A 26,074-nucleotide genomic window follows, 5' to 3' on the forward strand; every position below is an offset into this window, starting at 1 on the left:
CAGGCCTATAACAAAGCCTATAGCAAGAAAACACCGGGCTGTGGGGCTGTGGGCCAAAAAGAAAAAAAACGTACACAGAGCATTTGACAATTGCTCTTCTTTGGCTAAATCCTTAAGGAACAAGCAGGTACAGGACAGGTTGCTGAAATATAACACCAAAATTCTTTCTAAATTTTGCTTATGCACCATCATTTGGAATACCAATAAAATTAGGCCAAGAGCAAATGATAAATTTGAAAAGTTCCTTAATAACAGAGCTTAAAACAAGGAAAATAATTTTAGTATGGTAAAGAATTCTTTACATCAACCTAATGGGATCCAATAATGATTGAAACTGCTGAAGCTAAGGAACTTAAAAAGCAATTTTAATATTAAATGCTTTCTAGCAATTTAGCCTTTAACTGAAATTCTTTTATAAACTCAGCCCCTATTCAATATCAATATCAATACTGAGCACTTTATAATGTCTGGATTATAAAATAAAATCTTAGACCAATCATGTGGTTTAAGTTATAAATTCAAGAATTTTATTTAAAAACCTATTAAATCAGGTAAAAAATAGTTACTACCTTTCACTTAACAAAGACTTTTTAAAATTATAACCTACAGACATATAATATACATATTTACAGTGACTCAAATTAAGCCACAGGTCACAACCCACTCACCTTGACAAAACTCATTCGAATGGTACACATTTTGGTAAGCTCATATACTGCCTCAAATCCATGGTTGACAGACTGAGCCAGAAGCTGGGCAAACTCCTGATTGTTAAAAATTTTGAGGCTGCAGCTGCTGGGAATCTTACAGACAGTGGTAGGATGAAAGCCATGATGAAAGTTGCAGTTCCTACTCTGTACAAATATGCTGCTGTCACTGAGGCACTCTGCATACACCTCTCCACCAACATAGTACAGATGAACACCTTAAAAAGACAGGCATTACAAGAGTAAACTTAACAAAGCAGTATAATGAAATCGAGGAAGTTGTATGAGGTGCAACCAAGAATAACTACTACCCTATGGCAAGTCTTCAGACAGAAGCTACCACTAGATGGCCTTATGCTGCCAAAGATAATCAAGAGGTTAATGTGCCTAAATCTAAAATGATCCTCAAATAACTAAGACTTAAGTCTCAAGTTGGCAGCATATTAGGTTATCAGTTCTCAGGTTTTTTTTTTTCCTTTTCCAACAATCATTTATCATCTCTATGAAAGAAAGCAATGGCAAAAAAATATCCCCAAAAAGCACCTTATGATGAGTCCTTTCAAAGGAATTCTTAGTGCTATCAACTATCATGAATAGCTGTTTGGCAAAAAGTTTTGCACTCATTTTGCTAATGGAAAGGTCTGCAGCATTTAAAAAAAAAAAAAGCTAAGTCACATATGTAATTTCAGGTCATAGGAAAAGCCTTTAAATGGCAGATGTATTTTACTTTCCTTTAAAAAAAATGTTTTGGGTATTTAAAAAATATATAAATAATATATGAATGTTCAATATTTAAAAATTCAAATTATATAGCTAGAGCTGAAGTTGTTCCCAACTTTTCTCCACTGCAAATAGTACTAAAAAGACCATCACAGTACACACATGTGAGTCACAGACTAGTTTCAGGCTATGACATTAAAAACTAGTTTTGCTTCTGGGCAAATAAAAATGAGTCGTGGAAGAAAGGATCCTAGAACTGTATACTGGGAAAAAAGAGGAAAATGATTCTAGAATTTAAGAATTCACCAAGTAGATTTCTCTTAAATTATTCTACTGCAGAATGAAAAATCAATGCATAGAAGTGAGGCATTTTAGCTAAAAAAATCATGGCAAGTTGACAGTTCTGTCAAAAAAGAATGGAAACTTTCTTTCCAACTTATTTTTGGACATAGTATTTTTCTGAATCTCTTCTATAAGAAATCATTTTACAATTAAAGTTATTTACCTTTTGTTCCTAATTTGGACCAAGACTTTCTCAAGTCAAAGAAGCAAAAAGTAGCAAGTGGTAAAAATAAAACTTCTTAAAAGAGAGGCAAACAGCTCTACCTGGGATAGGTTTCCTTTCTGACCACTTGATGCATGAGACATTTCACTGCAATGTGGAAAGTTCCTTGTTTGCTGTGGCAACTATCTTGCAGGATGAATTATAAATAAAACCCTGTTACCTGAATTTAAAAGGTGGGAGAAGTGGCAGTGAAGCCATTGAAGACTTACGTCATTCAAACTGGATATCCTACCAGTAACCCTGCTCCTCTAACATAATGGAAATTCTTTCAGGTCTTCAACCCAAAATATTCCACAAATACCATAATTTAAAAATTTTAATCCTTCACTAGCATTCATATATTCTACAAATATTTCTTGTGTATGTATTATGAGCCAGGCAGCATTCTAGTTGCTGAAGATATTGTTGTGAACAATGCAAATTTCTGTACAGCTTGTATTTCAGTCAAAAAGACTGAAAATTAAAAAAAATAAACACAGAATAGTATGATTTCAGACCCTAAGTACTATGAAGAAAAAATAGGTAGGATAAAGAAAAGAAGTCTGTCTTTACTTAATACATTCTTCAACATCTCCAACTTGAGGGCAGGACCATGCCTTAAGCTTCTTTGTATGCCCCAGAACCTTACACAATGCAGACTACATAGCAAGCACAACAAATGACTGAATTCAACTGAATGTAGGAAAATGACAAAAGTACCTTTTCCAATATGTCGCCTGGTGTTTTCAATTGTTGAATTACGATTAACATTTGACAACAATCCCAAGCAGAATCTACTTTTGTTATTTGAAGGGTCTGTGAATCCATCTACTAACACACTAGTAGAAGATGCATGAAAAGCTTCCCCAACACGATTGTTTAATTCATAGTAGACAATTGAACACCAATGTTTGGGCTCTTCATAGGCAACAGGCTGAACATCTGTGAACAAACCAGACAGAAAAAATGTTTAATGATTATCAGAAACTCCAGACTCTGTGTTTCCTTTAACCCAACCCAAGCACTATATGAAAAAGAAAATTTTCAGATATTTCACTTAAGTCTCACTGTCCTTCCTGACTTTCAGTCTGTTTGTATGTTTGTTTTCAAAAAAACAAACATCAGAAATGCCTTGATCATAACAATTTTCAAAATTATACATATACACGGATAGGCAACATCACATTTTAAGTTATTTTTCTAGCAGAATCTAATCCAGGTTTAAATTTGAGATGACAAACCTCTGTTTCAGCAAACTGAAAGACTTAACTATACCAGTATCTGTAAAATTATTTTAAACAAAAATTTGAACTAAAAAACTAAGTAAGGCTCTTAGCAAACTAGGAATAGAGGGGAACTTCTTCAACTTGAGATAAAGAACATTTACAAAAAACTTACAGCTAACGTCATACTTAATGGTGAAAAACTAGAAGCTTTTCTGCTAAGATCAGTAACAAGGCAAGGATGTGCTCACCACTCCTTTACAACAACACACTGGAAATCCTAGCTGAGGCACTAAGACAAGAAAGGGAAATAAAAGGTATACAGATTGAGAAGGAAGACATAAAACCGTCTGTTCTCAAACGACAAGATTGTCTATGCAGAAAATCTGAAATGACTGCCAAAAAAACTCCCAGAACTGATAAGCACTTATAGCAAGGCTGCAAGTTGTAAGGTTAATATACTAAAGTCAATCACTTTCCTATACCAGCAATGAACAAGTAGAATTTGAAATGAAAAATTCATTACCATTTATATCAGCACTCAAAAAATGAAATATTTAGGTAAAAACCAAACAAAATAGATATAAAATCTATATGAGGAAACTATGAAACTCTAAAGAAAGAATTCAAAGAAAAACTAAACAGAGATATAGTCCATGTTCATGTATAGGAAGCCTCTATATTCTTAAGATGTCAGTTCTTCCCAACATGATCTACAGAGTCAATGAAATCCCAATAAAAATCCCAACAAATCATCTTGTGGATATTGATAAACTGATCCTAAAGTTTACATGAGGAGGCAAAAGACCCAGAACAACCAACACAATATTGAAAAACAAAACTGGAAGACTAACACTATCCAACTTAAAGCCTCACTATAAAGCTATAGGAATCAAGACAGTGTGGTATTGGCAAAAGAACAGAGATCAAAGGAACAGAATAGAGAGCCCAGAAATAGATCCACATAAATATAGTTAACTGATCTTTGATGAAGGATCTTGGTTACTTCCCCAATAATAGATACAAGATAGTCTTTCCAACAAATAGTATAAGAACAACTGACATTCACAGGCAAAAAAATGAATCTAGACACAACATCTTACACTATTCATGAAAATTACCTCAAAAATGGATCACAGACCTATGATACAAAACTATAAAACTCTAGAAGATAGCAGAGGAGAATATCTAGATGACCTTGAATAGGGTGATGGCTTTTTAGATACAACACCAAGGCACCAACAAAAGGATGAGAAGACAAGCCACAGAATGGGAAAATATATTTGCAAAAGACACATTTGGTTAAAGGACTGTTACACAAAATATACAAAGAACTCTTAAAACTCAACAAGAAAATGAACAAGGTAATGAGAAAAACTGGTCAAAGACATGAACAGACACCTCACTGAAGAAGATACACACATGGCAAATAAACATATAAGAAGATGCTCCACATTACATGTCATCAGGAAAATGCAAATTAAAATTGCAAAGAGACACTACTACACAACCATTAGAATGACCAAAATCCAAAGCACTGACAATACCAAATGCTGGTGAAGAAGAGGAGCAACAGAAACTTTCATTCACTGCCGATGAGAATGTAAAATGGTACAGCCACTTTGGAAGACAGTCTGTTGACCTCTTACAAAACTAAACAAACTTTTACCATACAATCCAGCACATGTGTTCCTCGGTATTTACCTAAAGGAGTCAAAAACTTATGTCCACACAAAAACTGCAGAGAGATGTTTATAGAAGCTTTATTCATAACTGCTAAAACTTGAAAGCAACCAAGATATCCTTCAAGAGGTGAATGGATAAATAAACTGTGGTACACCAGACAATGGAATATTATTCAACACTAAAAAGAAATGAGCTATCAAGGCCATGAAAAGACATGGTTGGTGGGGGACTTAAATATATATTACTAAGTGAAGAAGCCAATCTGAAAAGGCTACATACTGTAAGATTCCGATTACAAGACATCTGGAAAAGGCAAAACTATGGAGACAATAAAAAGATCAGTGGTTGCCAGGGGTTAGGAGAGAGGGAGGGATGAACAGGCAGAGCACAGAGGATTTTTAGGGAAGTGAAACTATTCTATATGATAATATAATGATGGCTACATGTCATTATTCATTTGTTACAACCCAAAGAATGTTAATACAAAAAATGAATCCTAATGTAAATTACAGAATGGTAGTTACCAAGGGGGTAAGGTGAGGGGGAATGGGGTGTCATTATTTAATAGGTACAGAGTTCTATTTGAAATGATGAAAAAGTTCTGAAAATGGATAGGAGTGATGGTTTGCTGAATACTGTGGATGTACTCAATGCTACTGAATTGTACACAACAGAGCCCCCAAAGTACAAGAAGCAAAAACTAACAGAACTAGAAGTGGAAATAAATATTCAACGGTAGTAGCTGGGGACTTCAATCTCCCACTCTCAATAACTGATAGAAACAATTAGAAAGAAAATAAGCAAGGATACAGATGATCTGAACACTACTGACCAGCTTCATCTAACTGAAATCCAGAGATCCTATGACACCCTACGACATCAGAATATACAATTTTTTCAAAGGCACATGGAGTATTGTCTAAAAGAGACTATATGTTTTGCCAAGGGTTGGCAAACCTTTTCTACCCACCCAAATGGGCAAATCCAGCAACATATAAAAAGGATTATACACCATGACCAAGTGGGATGCAATACCTTAGGTTTTGCAGGCCACGTACTATCTGTCATATATTCTTCTTCTTCTTAACAATTCTTTAATAATCTAGAAACCATTCTTAGGTCACAGGCTATACAAAAACAAGCATAAAACAAGTCTCAACAAATTTAAAGAACTGAAATCATACCAAATATGTTCAAAGCACACAACAGAATTAAATTAGGAATCAACAACAAAAAGAAATTTGGGAAATCTTGAAATATTTGGAAATTGATAAACATGCTACTAAATAATCCATGGGTCAAAGAAGAAACCACAACGGAAATTTTAAAATATTTTCAACTGAATAAAAATAAAGACAAACAAAAATAAAAATTTATGGGATGCAGTTAAAAGTGTGATTAGAGGGAAAGAAATAGTTTTTAACACCCATATTAGAAAAGAAACAACTCAAATTAATAATGTAAGATTCAGAAACTACAAAAAGAAAAGTAAACTAAAAGTAAACTTGCATTCTTCAAAGCAAGAAAAATGAAGGAAATAAAGATTAGAGTGGAATTCAATGGAAGAGGGAAAAGTTGTCATTCAAAAGATAAACAAAGGGCTTCCCTGGTGGCGCAGTGGTTGAGAGTGTGCCTGCCGATGCAGGGGACACGGGCTCGTGCCCCGGTCCGGGAAGATCCCACATGCCGCGGAGCGGCTGGGCCCGTGAGCCGTGGCCGCTGAGCCTGCACATCCGGAGCCTGTGCTCCGCAACAGGAGAGGCCACAACAGTGAGGCCCGCGTACCGCAAAAAAAAATAAATAAATAAGGTAAACAAAATTGACAATCCCTTAACTAAATAAACGAGAAAAAAAATAACATGACACAAACTACCAAAATCAGGAATTAATACATCACTACCAACTCCTACAGAAATTAGAGAGATTATAAAGGATACTACCAAAAACTTTATGTCAAATTAGATAATTTAGATGAAATGGACAAATTCCCAGAAAGACACAAATTACCAAAATTGACTCAAGAAAAAACAAACTCTGAATAGACCAATATAATAACTAAAGAAACAATCGATTATTTAAAATCTTCCCACAAATAGAAGTCCAAGCCGAAATGGCTTCACTGGTGAATTCTACCACATATTTAAAGAAGAAATAATACTAATACTTCAAAAACTCTTCCAAAAATTGGAGGGAACACTTCCCAACTCATTCCGTGAGGCCATTATTACCTGACAGCAATACCAAACAAAGACATCACAAGAAAATTACAGACCAATATCCTTCATGAATATACAAGCAAAAATACTCAACAAAATATTAGTAAACCTAGCCAAGCAATATATAAAAAAGGATTATACACCATGACCACATGGGTTTTATCCTAGGAATACAAGGTTGGTTTAACATCAGAAAATCAATTCATGTAATACACCTTATTACTAGAAAAAAAGAACAAAAAACTCACATGATCATCAGTAGATGCAGAAAAAGCTTTCGACAAAATCCAACATTCATTCATGATAAAAATTCTCAATCTAGGAATAGAAGAGAACTAACAATTTGCTGGCTAGGCTCTCTAGAACAATACTGAACAGAAGTAATAAAAGCTGACATCATTGTTTTACTCCCAATTATAGGTGGAAAGTAATTCAGTTTTTTATCATTAATTATGATAGCTATAGGTTTTTCATATATGCCCTTTAATAATAAGAGAGAAGGAGAAGTTAAACGCATTCAGATTGGATAGGAAAAAAAAATACTATTTTTTATTCATGGATGACATGCTCCTATATTTAAAAGACCTTAAGGAATCCACATATGCACACACAAAAAACCTACCACTAGAACTAATAAATGAATTCAGCAAGATTTCAGGTTACAAGATTAATATACAAAAATCAACTGTATGTTTTTAATTAAAAAAAATTTTTTTATAGTGACCAATAGAAATTTATTTCATTAGTTAGACCTGAAACCACTGCATTAATGCCATTTTGAAACTAACCTTTCAGGGATTTAATACAGTTGTTCTTTAACAACAGAACTTGGTTCATTCACTACTTAAGACATGATTATTTAAATTAAAGTTAATTGGTTTCCTTACTCTCCTTTAGGGCTTTAGGCTCAGAATATTTCTATTAGAAAAATCTAATTTGTCTCAAGTTCCTATTTCTAAATTTTAGAGTGGTTAAAATGCTCTTATATTTTAAATCTTTGTAGCAAAAGTTATGTCTAAAATTACAGCTCAAACTGGCAAAGCAATTAAAGATGCAGGTGACGCAAGTCTTTTTTTAAGTCTTTTTCATACAGTTTTACTGAGATACAATTGACATATGGCACTGTACAAGTTTAAGGTATACAGCATAATGATCTGTCTTACATACATCATGAAACGATTATCACAATCAATTTAGTGAACACCCATCATCTCATATAGACACAAAATTAAAGAAACAAAAAAATTTTTTCCTAGTGATGAGAACTCTTAGGATTTACTCTCTTAACAGCTTCGTATATAACATACAGCAGTGTTATTAACAACATTTATCATGTTGTACGTTATATCCCTAGTACTTCTTTATCTTATAACTGGAAGTATGTGCCTTTTGACTGCCTTCATCCAATCAATTTTATTTCTATCTACCAATGAAGAATCCAAACTCGAAATTAAAAAATTCTTCCACACACCTAGCAATAAATTTAAAAAGAAAAGAGAAACATTCCATGTCTGTGTACTAGAAGGGGACAGCAAATCTCCCCAAGTTGATTTAAAGAGTCAATGTGACCTCTATCAAAGTCCAAGGAAGAGTTTTGGTGGGGGACAGAAATTGACAAACTGATACTAAAATGATATGAAAATATGCAAAGAATGCAGAATTGCCAAACAATTTTTAAAAAGAAGAACAAAGTTGGAGGACTAACACTTCTTGTTTTCAAAACTTACTATAAAACTTTAGTAATCAAGATGGTGAGTACAGACATACAGATCAATGAACAAAATTGAGAGTCCTAAAATAAACTCTTAAATTTATAGTCAACTGATTTCTGAAAAAGATGCCAAGACAATTCAGTAGAGAAATGATACTCTTTTCAACAAATAGTGCTAGAACCAACTGGATGTCTACTTGCGCAAAGATGAATTTAGACCGTTAACATACAAAAACCTTAACTCAAAATGAATCATAGACATAAATATAAGAGCTAAAGAACTTCTAGGAGAACACACAGGAGAATAATTTTTATGACCTTGGGATAGACATAGATTTTTTAGATGTAACACCAAAAGCAGAAAAAAATTGATAACTTCATCAAAATTTAAAACTTTTGTGCTTCAAAAGACACCATTAAGAAAATGAAAAGACAATCCACAGATTGAGAGAAAATATTTGCAAATCACATATCTGAAAAAGGACTTCTATTCAAAATATATACAGAACTCTTAAAACTCAATAATAAGACAAACAAAGGACTTCTATCTAAAATATATACAGCACTCTTACAACTCAACAATAAGACAAACAACCCAATTAAAAAAATAAGGCAAAAGATTTAAATAAGCCAAAGAAGATACATGAATGGCTAGGTACATTAAAAATGTTCAAAATCATTACTCATTAGGGAAACACAAATTAAAACAAATGAGACACCACTTCACACCCATCAGAATAACTATAATCAAAAAGATAAATAATAACAAGTCTTAGGAGGATATGGAGAAACTAGAACCCTTATATGGTACTGGTAAAAATGTAAAATGGTGCTTTCACTTTACAGTAATTTTGTAGTTTCTCGTAAATACTTAAATTTACCCTGTGACGCAGAAAAATTAAAAAAAGACCTATCTGCAAAGGTTGATTACAGCATTGTTCATGCTAGCCAAAAACTAGAAACAATTCAAATGTCCATCGACAGATAAATGGGTAAACAAAATGTGGTATATCCATAAAATAAAATACTGTTCAGCAATAAAAAAGAACATTATTGATACATGGTGCAACATGGATGAATCTTGAAAACAACACAATTTGTGATTCTATTTATATGAAAAGTTCGGAAAAGGCAAATCTACAGGTACAGAAAACAGATTAGAAGGTTCCTGGAGCTGGGGACAGGAGGGGATAGACTGCAAATAGGCACAAGGGGTATTTTTAAAGGGTTATGAAAATGTTCCAAAACTAGATTGCGGTGATGGTGTAAAATTTTACACATTTACTAAAAATCATCGAATCATACAGTTAAAATGGATAAATTTTATGGCATATAAATTATTACTGGTTCAAGATGGCGGAGTAGAAGGACGTGCGCTCACTCCCTCTTGCGAGAGCACCAGAATCACAACTAACTGCTGAACAATCATTGACAGGAAGACACTGGAATTCACCAAAAAAGATACCCCACATCCAACGACAAAGGAGAAGCCACAATGAGAAGGTAGGAGGGGCGCAATCACAGTAAAATCAAATCCCATAACTCCTGGGTGGGTGACTCACAGACTGGAGAACACTTATACCACAGAAGTCCACCCACTGGAGTGAAGGTTCTGAGCCCCATGTCAGGCTTCCCAACCTGGGGGTCCGACAACGGGAGGAGGAATTCCTAGAGAATCAGACTTTGATGGCTAGTGGGATTTGATTGCAGGACTTCAACAGGACTGGGGGAAACAGAGACTCCACTCTTGGAGGGCACACACAAAGTAGTGTGCGCATCGGGACCCAGGGGAAGGAGCAATGACCCCAGGGGAGACTGAACCAGACCTGCCTGCTAGTGTTGGAGGGTCTCCTGCAGAGGCAGGGGGTGGCTGTGGTTCACCTTGGGGACAAGGACACTGGTAGCAGAAGTTCCGGGAAGTACTCGTTGGTGTGAGCCCTCCTAGAGTCCGCCATTAGCCCCACCAAAGACCCAGGTAGGCTACAGTGCTGGGTCACCTCAGGCTAAATAACCAATGGAGGGAACCCAGCCCCATCCATCAGTAGACAAGCAGATTAAAGTGTTACTGAGCTCTGCCCACCAGAGCAACACCCAGCTCTACCCACCACCAGTCCCTCCCATCAGGAAACTTGCACAAGCCTCTTTGATAGCCTCATCCAGCAGAAGGCAGACAGCAGAAGCAAGAAGCACTACAATTCTTCAGCCTGTGGAAGGAAAACCACAGTCACAGAAAGACAGACAAAATGAAAAGGCAAAGACTTTGTACCAGATGAAGGAACAAGATGAAACCTCAGAAAAACAACTAAATGAAGTGGAGATAGGCAACCTTCCAGAGAAAGAATTCAGAATAATGATAGTGAAGATGATCCAGGACCTGGGAAAAAGAATGGAGGCAAAGATCGAGAAGATGCAAGAAATGTTTAACAAAGACCTAGAAGAATTAAAGAACAAACAAACATAGATGAACAATACAATAACTGAAATGAAAAATACACTAGAAGGAATCAATAAGACATTGATGAAAGATATTAAAGATGATATAAACAGATGGAGAGATATACCATGTTCTTGGACTGGAAGAATCAACATTGTGAAAATGACTCTACCACCCAAAGCAATCAACAGATTCAATGCAATCCCTATCAAACTACCAATGGCATTTTTCACAGAACTAGAACAAAAAATTTCACAATTTGTATGGAAACACAAAAGACCCCGAATAGCCAAAGCAATCTTGAGAAAGAAAAACGGAGCGGGAGGAATAAGGCTCCCTGACTTCAGACTATATTACAAAGCCACAGTAATCAAGAGAGTATGGTACTGGCACAAAAACAGAAATATAGATCAATGGAACAGGAAAGAAAGCCCAGAGATAAACCCACATACATATGGTCACCTTATTTCTGATAAAGGAGGCAAGAATATACAATGGAGAAAAGACAGCCTCTTCAATAAGTGGTGCTGGGAAAACTGGACAGCTACATGTAAAAGAAGGAAATTAGAACACTCCCTAACACAATACACAAAAATAAACTCAAAATGGATTAAAGACCTAAATGTAAGGCCAGACACTAAAACTCTTAGAGGAAAACATCGGCAGAACACTCTATGACATAAATCACAGCAAGATCTTTTTGACTCACCTCCTAGAGGAATGGAAATAAAAACAAAAATAAACAAATGGGACCTAATGAAACTTAAAAGGTTTTGCACAGCAAAGGAAACCATAAACAAGATGAAAAGACAACCCTCAGAATGGGAGAAAATATTTGCAAATGAAGCAACTGACAAAGGATTAATCTCCAAAATTTACAAGCAGCTCATGCAGCTCAATATCAAAAAAACAAACAACCCAATCCAAAAATGGGCAGAAGACCTAAATAGACATTTCTCCAAAGCAGATATACAGACTGCCAACAAACACATGAAAGAATGTTCAACATCACTAATTACTAGAGAAATGCAAATCAAAACTACAATGAGGTATCACCTCACACCAGTCAGAATGGCCATCATCAGAAAATCTACAAACAGTAAATGCTGGGGAGGGTGTGGAGAAAAGGGAACCCTCTCGCACTGTTGGTGGGAATGTAAATTGATACAACCACTATGGAGAACAGTATGGAGGTTCCTTAAGAAACTAAAAATACAACTACCATATGACCCAGCAATCCCACTACTGGGCATATACACTGAGAAAACCATAATTCAAAGAGTCATGTACCACAATGTTCACTGCAGCTCTATTTACAACAGCCAGGACATGGAAGTGTCCATCGACAGATAAATGGATAAAGAAGAGTGCCACATATATACAATGGAATATTACTCAGCCAAAAAAAGAAACAAAATTGAATTATTTGTAGTGAGGTGGATGGACCTAGAGTCTGTCATACAGAGTGAAGTAAGTCAGAAAGAGAAAAACAAATATAGTATGATAACACATATATATGGAATTAAAAAAAAAATGGTTCTGAAGAACCTAGGGGCAGGACAGGAATAAAGACGCAGACGTAAAGAATGGACTTGAGGACAAGCAGAGGGGGAAGGGTAAGCTGGGACGAAGTGAGGGAGTGGCATGGACATATATACACTACCAAATGTAAGATAGCTAGCTAGTGGGAAGCAGCCACATAGCACAGGGAGATCAGCTCGGTGCTTTGTGACCACCTAGAGGGGTGGGATAGGGAGAGAGGGAGGGAGGGAGACACAAGAGGAGGGGATATGGGGATATATGTATAGCTGCTTCACTTTGTTATAAAGCAGAAACTAACACACCATTGTAAAGCAATTATACTGCAATAAAGATGTTAAAAAGTTTTTTTAATTTAAAAAATAAAAGAAAAACAAAGAAGACATACAGCCAAGAAGCACATGAAAAGCTTCTCAACATCACTTATTATCAGAGAAATGCAAATCAAAACTACAGTGAGGTATCACCTCACACCAGTTAGAATGGGCATCATCAGAAAATCTACAAACAACAAATGCTAGAGAGGGTATGGAGAAAAGGGGAACCTTCTTGCACTGTTGGTGGGAATGTAAATTGGTACAGCCACTATGGAGAACAGTATGGAGATTCCTTAAAAAACTAAAAATAGAATTACCATATGACGCAGCAATCCCATTACTGGGCACATACCCAGAGAAAACCATAATTCAAAAAGACACATGGGTGCTTCCCTGGTGGCGCAGTGGTTGAGAGTCCGCCTGCCGATGCAGGGGACACGGGTTCGTGCCCCGGTGTGGGAAGATCCCACATGCCGCGGAGCAGCTGGGCCCATGAGCCGTGGCCGCTGAGCGTGCACATCCGGAGCCTGTGTTCCACAACGGGAGAGGCCACAACAGTGACAGGCCCACGTACCACACACACACACAAAAAAAACAGACACATGAACCCCAATGTTCAGTGCAGCACTATTGACAATAGCCAGGTCATGGAAGCAATCTAAATCCCCATCGACAGACGAATGGATAAAGAAGATGTGGTACGCATATACAATGGAATATTACTCAGTCATGAAAAGGAACGAAATTGGGTAATTTGTAGAGATGTGGATGGATCTAGAGACTGTCATACAGAGTGAAGTAAGTCAGAAAGAGAAAAACAAATATCGTATATTATCGCATGTATGTGGAACCTAGAAAAATGGTACAGATGAACCAGTTTGCAGGGCAGAAATTGAGACACAGATGTAGAGAACAAACGTATGGACACCAAGGGAGGAAAGCGGCGGGGGTGTGTGTGTGGGGGTGGTGGGATGAACTGGGAGACTGGGATTGACATGTATACACTAATATGTATAAAATAGATAACTTATAAGAACCTGCTGTATAAAAAATAAATTAAAAAAATAAATTACTGCACCTCAATAAAGCTGGTTGTTAAAAGTGGCTAAGAAGTTAAAAAAAAAAAGAGCAACAACAAAGTATTGTATTTCTCTTACCTCTGCTGGATATACTGGGCATAATCTGAGGAATCAAATTATTGCTTGTATCCATGGGCTGGGAATTATCTTGACCCATCTGATCATCTGGTGGCATATATGCAGGAGGAGGAGTATCAGCTAAGAGGAAGAAAATGAGACAAGTTAAGTCCCAAAAGAATAGTTAAAATCTTCATCCTGCTCAAAGTTAATCTAAACGCATCTGTAAATTCTTAAGATTACCAGCAGGATTCATTACTAAACATCAGAGACACACAAAAATGTAGGATGCTACCTTAGGGCAAGGGAAAAGGAGAAAAGACAGCACACCCATTAGCTACCAGAAACCTACTGCAGATCCACATGAATTTGTTCCAATCCAGGATAGTAAGATCAGTGCTAAAATTCACTAACATAGAATTCAGGGTCAAGAATCTTGCCTCCATTTGCTTAGAATCATATGCTCAGAGAAACTGCAACTACTGCAGGTCAATCTGAAGGCCACATATTATCCTTGTTTAGATAGATATCTACAGAGACATTTCTGAATTATCAAGATCATCACATACTGTATGGTTATTTAAAACTGGAAAATAAAACCATGCTCTTTCAAAATTTGCCAACACTAACAGCAGCTGTCTAATTCTTCTGCAATGTCTTAAAATGGTTGCTCTGTCCTATTAAATGGCTAAATCCTATTAAGTGGCTCTTAGGAAACTGAAAGTTAACTAGAATATCTTTTGAGTTCCAACATTTGTGGTTGAAAACCTTTATACAAGCTACAGCTATACTTATTTGTCTCATAATGTAAATACTGAATATAACTTGTTTTTCACCTCAATGTTTGTATAAGATGTATTTTGAGACAGAGCTACAGTCAGCACTGAATCTAGGACAAAGGATGAAAATTAGTTTTTGAACAAACACCTAACAGCAAGTTAAACAGTTGGAACTGAAATCCTCTTCAAAGAAACACAACACAACAAAATACAACTTCATCAATTGCTACTTCACTGCAGTAAAGAAACTACAAAGTATATATTTACATATGACCCTACTCACAACAGTAGGCATCCCAATATTTCTTGACACAGTGACCTCACGATTTACTCACATAAGACAGGCATGCCATTAACAAAATTTAGCAACTTTAAAAATCCACTTATGATCCTTCTTCAGGCAAATCGGTGCATCAGTTACCTAGTTAAAGATAACTGGGGTTCATTTTAACCTACTGAAGTACAAAATGATTTGACAAGCAATGTAGCACAGTTTAAAAAGCACACACTTTAGAGTCAGAGAAACCTGGGCCTGAACCCCACTTACTAGCTGAGCGACCTTACGCAAGGTATTTAAGCTCTTGGGGTTAATACCAGTTTTGTTTTCCATCCATAAAACAAAAAAAATCTATCTCACTTGGTTGTTCTGAAGATTAAATTTAATGTGGTATCTTTCATCACAGTATGTTACATAAAAGGCACCTGATAAATGGTACTTGGTATTATAAATTATACGAAAATATTTAACTTTACGTCAAATATAGCTACTTCCTTTGTTGTTGCTCTTGTTTTGGCAGAACTTAATTTTAATGCCTGATGGTATATATGGATTTAGTAATTTGGTCCAATAAATGGTCAGTTGACATCTAACAACATTTTGTTTCCAGATTAGCTACTTTACTTCACATTCATCAGTCATTTTTGTCTTTATGTTTTTGATAAGCTTTTACTACACGCTGCCTTTACTGTATATAGGACTCCTCTCTATGAAACCTTTCAAATTAACACCATTTGGCTTCAATCTCTCAAGCTGCACTGGCAACCACTTGACACATGGTTATATCTATAGTTAGCAGTAAATGTATTTATGTGTTGCTATAACTTTGTCTATTCATTTAACAAATATTTATTGAGGATCTACTGCATACTAGATTCTGATATAGGTACTGGGTATGTAGCAATAAACAAAAGATGCTATAAAATCCCTGTTTTCATGGAGTTTATAGTCAAGACGGGGGAGGCTGGGGAAAGGCAGACTGTAAATAAAGACAATATATACTATACTGGATTGTAATACATGCTATAGAGAAAGATCAGGCAATGAGAGAGGGAAGGTGGGTTGGGAGGAGGGAGTGCAATTTTTAAATTCTATCTTATTTTATTGTCATTATTCTTAAAGGGTAATCTCTGATCTCCCCCAAATTGTGTTTGCTTTTTTAAAAAATTCAATTTATTTAAACTAAAAAAAATAAAAACAGTTCATCCACTTCCCCCACCACCTCTGGCAACCACCAAACTGTCCTCTGTATCTGTGAGCTTAGTTTCTTATTTATATTTTAAGATTCCACATATCTTATTTGAGAGAGACCATATAGTATTTGTCTTTCTCAGTCTTATTTCATCTAGCATAATGCTGTCAAGGTTCATCCATGTTGTCACAAATGGCAAGATTTCATTCTTTTTTTATGGCTGGATAATATTCCACTGCGTGTGTATGTGTGTTATCATATCTTCTTTATCCATTCATCTATCAGTGAACGCTTAGGTTGCTTCCAAATCATGTCTACTGTAAATAATGCTGCAATGAACATGGTGGGGGTAGATATCTTTCTGAGTTAGTGTTTTTGTTTTCTTTGGATAAATATCCAGAAGTAGAACTGCAGAATCACATGGTAGTTCTATTTTTGATTTTTTGAGGAAACTCCATACTGTTTTCAAAAGTGGCTGTACTAATTTACATTCCCACCAACAGTGCACAAGAGTTCCCATATCTCCAGATCCTCATCAACACTTGTTACTTCTAACACGTTGCAGTTGCATTTCTACCTATCTCGAAATAATAAAGCATAATATGCTGAAAATGTTGCTTTTTTCCTTCCATCTTCAATATTAAAATGACTGCACAAAAATTGACCAATTTTGATAAGTCTCTTTTTAAATGCATGCTGATATGACGGCTGTCAAATACAATCTAACAAAACTGTTCCAACTGAAGTTAAAGACAACTAAGTGCTACTAGAGCCATCTTATGGAAAAAACTGAACAAACCCTTTGGCCCACCCAATAATTGACCATTTTTGCATGAGTTTATTTCTGGACTCTCTATTCTGTTCCAATGATCTGTGTGTCTGTTTTTATGCCAATATTATATTATTTTGATTATTACAGCTTTGTAATACAGTTTGAAATCAGGGAGTGTGATGCCTTCTGCTTTGTCCTTCTTTCTGAAAACTGCTTTGGCTATTCGGGGTCTTTTATGGTTCTATACAAATTTCAGGATTGTTTCTATATTTTGTGAAAAATATGTCTACTTACATTTTTTTAAACTTATGGTAGTTGGCAAAATAAAATTCCAAACTCTTCTGGAAATCAAACAATTACCAAAGAATAGTCAAAAATAGTTGGCTCTTGGCATATTAACAGTTCACCCAGAGGATCAGCAGTATTAGAACAACTGCTAACTCTTAGGAATTATTTTTTTGTATCAATAAAATAAATAATCTTACCTGGGAGCTGAAATGGACTTCCTGGTCCAGAACTTGCTGGGGAGTTGGGATATGTGCTGCTAGCAGGGGAAGGAGGGTAGGGACTATTTGGAGATAAGGGAAAAGGAGTGTTGTTGGGCTGATGGAAAGAATCTGGAAACGTTGCATTTTGTGGCATGTGAGGTTCATTGTGGCTTAAGTTTCTAAACTGAACCAGAAGGCTGTGCTGTGGGTTGAATTCATTATGACGAGGCACTAATACTGGAGGTAAGACTGAAAGACAAAAATCAAAAGTCATCTGTCAGCAACGACTAAAACATCTCATACACATGAAGGGAAAGACAGAAAGGATTCAGGGAAGACTGTAAACCTTTTAAAACAATTTATTTTTAGGAAGGGCTGCTTTGTAGAACCTTGAATCTATATTTACAAAATAACTAAACCAAAAATTCTCTAAGCACTCAGCCTATATAAAATACTCTAGAAGACAGAACATCCAAAGCAGAGAAGATATCACTCCTATTCTATAAGAGATCAAGCACATTTAAGAACAACCATAATTACAACACAGGGAATATAGCCAATAGTTTATAAAAACTATAAATGGAGTATAACCTTTAAAAATTGTGAATCACCATGTTGTACACCTGAAACTTATATAATACTGTACATCAACTATACCTATAAAAAAAAAGGGAGCTTCCCTGGTGGCACAGTGGTTGAGAGTCCGCCTGCCAATGCAGGGGACACAGGTTCGTGCCCCGGCCCAGGAAGATCCCACATGCCGCAGAGCGGCTAGGCCCGTGAGCCATGGCCGCTGAGCCTGCGCGTCCGGAGCCTGTGCTCCACAACGGGAGAGGCCACAACAGTGAGAGGCCCGCATACCGCAAAAAAAAAAAAAAAGGTAAATATGTCATCATCTCCTTAGATGTTACTGCTGTTGGTCTTGCTTTGTCTACATGCAACAGGGAACACATCCTGAACCATGTGCACAAAAGTATCATCCCTTAGTTTGCAACCAAGGTAGCTATTTCCATGACATTACTGCTTTGCATGTTTGCTCTTTACCATTCAAGACTGTGGATGCTTTTAATGAAATAAGAAGCTAATATTAATTTGAAATAAAATAATGGATTAATATAACTTAAAAATTTTTTTTAATTAAAAAATAGATAAAAACAACAATAATACAGAGAATTTAATGCACTGGGAGTTGAACAGAGGTAAGTATTCCCAGCTAGCAAGGAATCAAACAAAATACCATGGAAAAGACAACATCTGATTGGACCTTAAAGACCTGGAAGCATTTCACACGGAAGTGCTAGGGGTGGAGAGTGTAAAGAATGTAAAGGAGGAGATGGATAAAGATAAGAAAGAACAGTCAGGTGGCCTAAGCACTGAACTGGGAGGTAAGACTAGAGAATAAAGTTGAGATCAGCTATGCACATGCCCTGAAAGCCTCCATGTTTCCAATTTTGGACATTTTACCTTTCTTTCTTTGAGAGATCTTGCATTTTATGTTCTTCAGTAAAGTTTTCCCAACTGAAAACAGTAACAATTCCTAGGTAGAGGTCTTCCATTCAAAATAATTTTTCTAAACACGACCATAATGAAAATATATACAAGAAAGCCTAAACATCTTAAGAGATACACTTTTTCTTAGCACATTCACTTTATTCAAATATTCAATTTCTCTAAAGACCCAAGTGTCAACCACATACAAATATCTGATCACCTTTCCCTACAGGAAATTGAAACAAACCTGATTTCTCTAAACTCTTACGGTACTAATTCATCTCTTTTATAACTTTCCTATATTTGTCAGTGTAATTTCATTTCCGAAAATCTCACTTTGACTCTGACATCAGTCAGCAGGAACAAAATCAATCTGTTTTTAAGTTAACTGGGTCACACTTCCCCTCCCTGAAGTAAGAATGAACCTGAGAAATCAGAAGCTCTGTAATTTGTACTGTTTTTTTATCTCTTTTCATTTTACTGAATTAGTGTTGTGATTATGTAGTTAACATCTGATTACAATCGCTTTGTTCCACAGTGTATTACTAACTGCTGTTCCCCTTACAAAATGATGGGACAGATGCCACTGGACAGTAGGGCATGAGACAGTAAGAATGTCTATGTGTAGCTGGCTAGTAATCTGAAAGACTTAGTGAAATAACTACTTAGGAGTTCAATCCAGTAAGGATTTCTTTACTTTTTTTTTTTTTTGAGGCAGAACTAAAATCACTGATTTCTCTCTTACTTGTATATTATCTATACACATCTTTTTTTAGAAATTATTTAATTTTCATTCAAAAATAATACATGGATAGTTTAAAAAAAATAGATGCTACAAGAGATTATAAACAAAAAGAACAATTTCTAAGCCTCCTCCCATACTGCTTCCAGAGACAACAAATTTAAACTCTTAGCCATTTCTTCTAAAATTCACTTTGTGCACTACTAAGTAATATGCTTATACTGTTGTTATTGGTTGGTCAAGACATTATTCATAGACTTGCTTTTATGGCAAATGAAGTAGCTTTCTTAAACCATTCTATCCCACTCCCCTTGCCCTTCCCCACAATAAAGTCACATAAAAAATTTTGGTTGAATCAATATCCAGGATTTATATTTTATATGTTATACAAATTATATAAATACAAATTCACTGCTGAATTGTATTTATTATGTATAAATAATAAATACAAGTATATATTATGATTATATTTTTCCTTGAACAATGTTTTTATTAATTATTGCCCTGGTCCTTCGTTTGCTTAATCTCAAGTCTGTACCACTAATTTCCAGAAGTCCAACAGATCTATCAAATTCCCATCAATATTATTTTCCAGATCCCACAAATATACAAATAATCTATTGATTCCACTTTCTCCCCTGATCCTCCATCCTTTGCTATAATCTAGACTGGCTGCTACTTAAGTCTCCTACAAATCTGAGGTCCTTGGACTTCCCCTTCTCTTCTCTCCTGTTGGATCCCATTTCCTGGACCTCATTCTCTATTAGCTTCCTACGGAAGGATGTAAGCAAGAGAAATTTTGAGCCCTGGCCTATATGAAAATATCTTGTCTTATGTTTATCTGCAGACAGATTCCAGAATAGATAACTTTTTCTCTCTGAATTTGGGGGGCACTGCTTCATTTTCTTCTAGAATCTAAAACTGCATTGAGAAATCCAGTATTCTCATTCCCAGTCTTTTCTATGTGCCCTGACTTTTCTCTCTGAGAGCTTTCAAAATCTTCTTTTTATCCATGATACGCTAAAATTTCATGTGTGGGTCTTTTTTCTGCCCCTTGTTCTGGTTACTCAGTCACTGGGCCCTTTCGATTTTCAGTTCTGGGAACTGTTCTAGTATGATTTCTTTGATAATTTTCTCTTTCCCATTTTCTCCAATGCTTGATTTCTAGAATGTATTATTTTATTGGAATATTTAATTTGAAACTTATTCTGAGCCAGTTAATGTTTTATCTAAGCACTTTTCATGCATTAACTCATCTAATTCTCGTAACTAAACTGAAGTACATATTATTATTCCCACTTTACAGATGAGGAAACGAAATCACAGAAAGGTTAATTAATTTGCCTGTGGTCACACTGATAGCATTGGTAAAGTCAGGATTCAAATCCAGAAAGTCTGGTTCCAGAACATAGTCTTAACCAGTAGAGACAATACTGCCTATTAAACACTGGATCACTTAGGGCTGGCCCTCTATTTTTCTTTTATCACTTTCCAACTATTTTCCATCCTTTTTTTTTTTTACCATTCTGCAATACTTTCTGGCTCCACTATATGTGATCTTATATAAGTTACTTCCCTATAAGTAACTATGTGATCTTATATAAGGTACTTCCCTATTAAGTTTTGGTTTCCTTATCTGTAAACTTACTGGTAAACTTAGAGTGCTATAAAATGTTAGTACCATTTTCTAACCCTATGAAGGAATAACCTCATAGTATTAGGAAAGTGTCTCGTCCTTAAGTGCTCAATAAATGTTCATTACTATTTTTATTACTGTTACTATTATTATGACTTTATTAATACTGATACTATAAAGTGATCCATCCTGTGCCACAGCTGCTTAACTTGCTTAAGCATACCAGGCCTAAGCCCCAGTCTTTTCTACAGAATGAATCACAGCTGAGAAAAACATATTACAAAAATAAGACATTTCTATTGACTGATTATTGGACACACCCTAGCTATGGGGGAATACACTAAATTCCTCGACTTTCTTTCCAACAACTTCTAGCAAATATCAAGCCTGGGAATTTTTCAAACTACACTTCTCTATTAAATCCTCACATCTTCCTTTCCTCATCAATTCCTCAGGCTACAGCTCTCCTTGGATTCAACAAGAAACTGAGAATCACCTCAAATACCACCTGGCAGCTCTAAAGCCCTTAAAATGAACTTTCCCTGACAGCACCATTACTACTATTTTTTTTTTTTTTTTTGCTAGTCTCCACAATCCATGTTATTTTTATAGCTTTTTTACCATACTGGGCTCTTATATTATCTTCAGTGAAATCCAGCGAGGCCCGCAGACTAAGGTGGCTACCATGATTCCTGCCTCTGGGTATTTACCCCTGGAGTAATCACCCACCCTCTGAGTATATTATCTGTGACTTGCTTCTAACCAAGAGCATATGGCAAAAGTGACAGGATGTCCGCGCTAACATTCCACAAGAATACAATGTTCCTTCTGGCAAGAAGACACTTTCTTACTGGCTCTGAAGAAGTAAGTGGCCATGAATGTGAGCTACTTATGAAGAAGGTCCCATGGCAAGCAAATGAAGGCAGCCTCCAGTCAACAACCAGACAGAGTCCAACAGCCTGCAAGGAACTGAATCCTGATAATAATCACATGAGCTGGGAAGGAGATCCTTTCTCAGGTGAGCCTCCAGTAAGACCCAAGCCCTGACCAATACCTAGAGTACAGCCTTGCAAAGGACCCAGGTAAGCCATGCCTGGACTCCTGACTGACAGAAACTGTGAGATAATTAACGTGTATTAAGCCACTTACCTTGTGGTACTTTGTTATGCAGCAATAGATAACTAATGTACCCAGCTAGTATCTCAGCTTATATAATTCAGTCAATACAAAAAAATATTTACTGAGCACTCCCTACTAAGTTCAAGTTAATAATACTATTCTAGGCACTGGGAATGCAGTACAGAATGAGCCAGAGGAAGGTACTTCTCACATCAGTCAATAAAAAAAATAAATACCTAATAGAGTCAAGTAGTGATGGGGGCATTTGAGCAAGGACTAAATGAAATGAGAAAATGTGACACGAAAAGATCCTGGGGGGAGAGTACTCTAAGTAGAGGAAACAGCATTGGAAAAAAGCCTGGATGCAGGAATATGGCAAGTCCAAGGAACAGAGGAAGTTTGAGGATAGTTTATGTAAGCCCTTGTAGAAATCTGCTCTAAATGTGACAGAAAGCCTTTAAAGTGTTTTGGGCAGGGACTGACATGATTTGATATATATTTTCTAAAGATCACTCTGGATGCTATAATAGAAAACAGAATGGGTTGAGGGAAAGAAAAAAGAGAGACCAATTAGGAGACTACTTAAGGTGAAAGATGATGATGGTCTGTACTAGAGTAGTGGTGTTAGAGATGGTGAGATGATATGCTCAAGATATATTTTGAAGGTACAGCAAACAGCATTTGCTCATAGCTCAAACACAGAACCTAAGAGAGAAATAAAAGATGACTTCTAGGGAGCAATTACATGAATGCTAGTGCCATGTACTTCAACTGGGAAAACTGGAGGAAATAAAAGACTTGGTGGGAAAAACAAATCCAAAGTCCTATCTAGACATATTAAATCTGATGTTTATTAGACATTCGGGTGGAGATGTTAAGTAGGCAACTGGATACAGAGTCAGGAGAAGCTGACTCTGGAGTTCAAAATGTGCACATAAGCTTATAGATAGTTTTAGGACATGTGATAACATAAGAGTACACAGAGGAAAAATATAGATGGAGAAAAAGTCCAGGGACTGACTCCTGTAAAAACAGGAAAACAGCCAACAAAGAGACTAAGCAAAAACAGCCAGTGAGGTAGGAGAACTAGGAGAGTGTAATGTTTCAGAAGCCAATATAAAAAAGTTTTGAGTGGGAGGGAAAAAGAGCAACTGTATCAAATGATGTTGATGGGGCAGGTAAGATGAGGACTGAGAATGAATGACCCCTCTATCTGTAACAAGGCAGTCATTAGTGAATTTGACAAGTCAAATGGTAGGGAAGGAAGACTAACTAGAGGGGTATCAAGAAAGAACAGGAAGAAAGTAATGTGGAGATAATAAACACGGAGACTACTATAAAAGGTAGACTGAAAGTGGGGGCATATTCTTGAGGTCAAGACAGAAATTCTTTCTTAACTTTTATTTGAAGTTGGGCTGTATCATGACATGCTTGTATGCTTTCAGAAAAAGTCTAGCAGAGAGGGAAAATACAATGCTGGAATAAATAAAAAGTAAACAAAAAGGAGTGGGATGTAGTACACACATGGAACTTAGACTTCAGATAAAATAGAGGAATGGCAGAGTGTATATATGACTGGCTGCTTACAGCGAACAATGAATTAGAACAAGCCACTTGGGAGCTGTATCATCCATATATTAAGCTGAATTTAAAATCCAGTACTCCTCCCAAGATTAAAATCTTTAAGAAGGAAACATAAAGCTAAAACAACCTTCTTAATTACTAAATTCAGTCAAATGCAAATCAGAAAGAGAAAAGTTTTTATAATTTTTCCCAGAAGGGTTAAAACCTACCTGGACTCTCCACTCTCTTATAGTGGTATGGGTTGATACAAACTTCCTTTTGCTTAGATCCAAAAGGAAATTCACAAATATCCAATGGCTTTAGCTCATGATGACTCTGCAAATCAGGCCAGCGCCAAACACGACAATATATAACATGGGGCAAGCCTTTTCTGTGAGAAACCTGCAGGCGTCCATCTAAAGATCTGGGAATAGTGACACATTTGCTTGGCTGTCCTGGACTGCTCAAGGCTTTCTCCAGTTCCTCCATGGCACCCTTTTTCTTTTTTAGCTTTTTTACCAAAGCATCGACTGCCTTTTCTGCCCATTTCTCCTCTTCATCACCTTGCTTCCAGCCCAACAATCGCTTTACTGCTGGACTAGTAAAAGAAAACAAGCTGGCCATTGACGTCATTTGATTTAAATCTTCAGAAACCTTCCTGCAACTCAAAGTCAGATCACAAGTGAAAAGTCATATACAAGTCCTAAAGAAAAGTTCCAATTAAAAAGGGAGGAGTGACATTTATCTTCATAAGTGCCATAAGCTTCTTTCATTGGTTCAAGTCCTGAAAGAGAAAGGGGGAAAATTTAAATGAATGCAATTAACATACATTTAAATCAATATAATTTGAAAAGCATATTACTTTTAAATAACAGCAGAAAAGGATTACAAAGTAAAACAAAAAACCTACGTCTAGAAAGAGAAATTTTCTTAGTCCTGTGACCACTCTCTTCCTTCTTCATAATATGAACAAATAATTCACTGGCAATGCCAAATGATAACCAAAAGCAAAGTAGGATGCTCTACTTTCTATGTATTATCCCCCCACCAAAAAAAAAAAACAGCCCCTAGACCTTTATTTCTTTCTGTCAGAAGCCCCCAAATCTAAGGTTTGATTCTAATGTACTTTTCTTCATTGATATCCAGGTTATGTGCTGTGTCAGTTTTGAACATGATATTATCCTGATTTGAACAAAAGTCTTAAGAGAAATCTAGCTCTTCCCTAGGGTCATTATTCTCTTTAAAATGTTCCACAGACTTGTAAGATTTGGGCAAAAGTCATAGTAGTACTCAAGTCACATTATTATTATAGATGCAAATTTTATTAGAAGTTGTCGTAAGATTTACCAAACCCTCAACTAAATTATAACATACTTAACTGCCAGAAAAATGGGAGGTATCTACTTTTAAAATGAAGAATGCTAGATTTAAAGAGAATAAATTCAAAGTTTAATCCCAAAAAAGATAGTTTATAATTTCATAATTCCTATTGCCTTCTCTGATATTTTAAGCATGTTAAGTTAATGAACCTGCTCCAGACAGACCAACATTCTACACCCTGAAGAAGCCCTTGGTGATGGTGACAAGAGGAAGCAATATGCAGTGGTACTCCACCGATAAGAGTGGTACAATCCCCTGTGGTCACTATACAGCCAACCACAGACAATGAGTAGCTAGTGAAATAGCAGGAGTAATGTTTGGAAAAAGGATGTCAGTAACAAAAGATGCTTCCTTTCTTTTGCCTAAAATTGCCAAATAATGCTGAAGCTCTGTCTTTGACAA

At 36.1% G+C, this 26,074-nt stretch overlaps 1 protein-coding gene across 1 annotated transcript in view; it reads right to left on the reverse strand.

The window, feature by feature from the left end:
* SMAD5 (SMAD family member 5) overlaps positions 1-26,074 on the reverse strand; it is a 46,243-nt gene that overhangs the window by 1,518 nt on the left and 18,651 nt on the right. Inside the window, exons 2-6 of the mRNA XM_082836099.1 lie at positions 24,523-25,076; positions 17,739-17,990; positions 14,255-14,374; positions 2,692-2,913; positions 669-925 (exon numbers count right to left, since the gene is read on the reverse strand). Coding sequence (XP_082692225.1) covers positions 669-925; positions 2,692-2,913; positions 14,255-14,374; positions 17,739-17,990; positions 24,523-24,925 — 1,254 coding nt within the window. The 5' untranslated portion in view covers positions 24,926-25,076. The remainder of the gene's footprint in view (positions 1-668; positions 926-2,691; positions 2,914-14,254; positions 14,375-17,738; positions 17,991-24,522; positions 25,077-26,074) is intronic.

This window comes from Leucopleurus acutus (assembly GCF_964270905.1).
Source record: "Leucopleurus acutus genome assembly, chromosome: 3".
Lineage (NCBI taxonomy): Eukaryota > Metazoa > Chordata > Mammalia > Artiodactyla > Delphinidae > Leucopleurus > Leucopleurus acutus.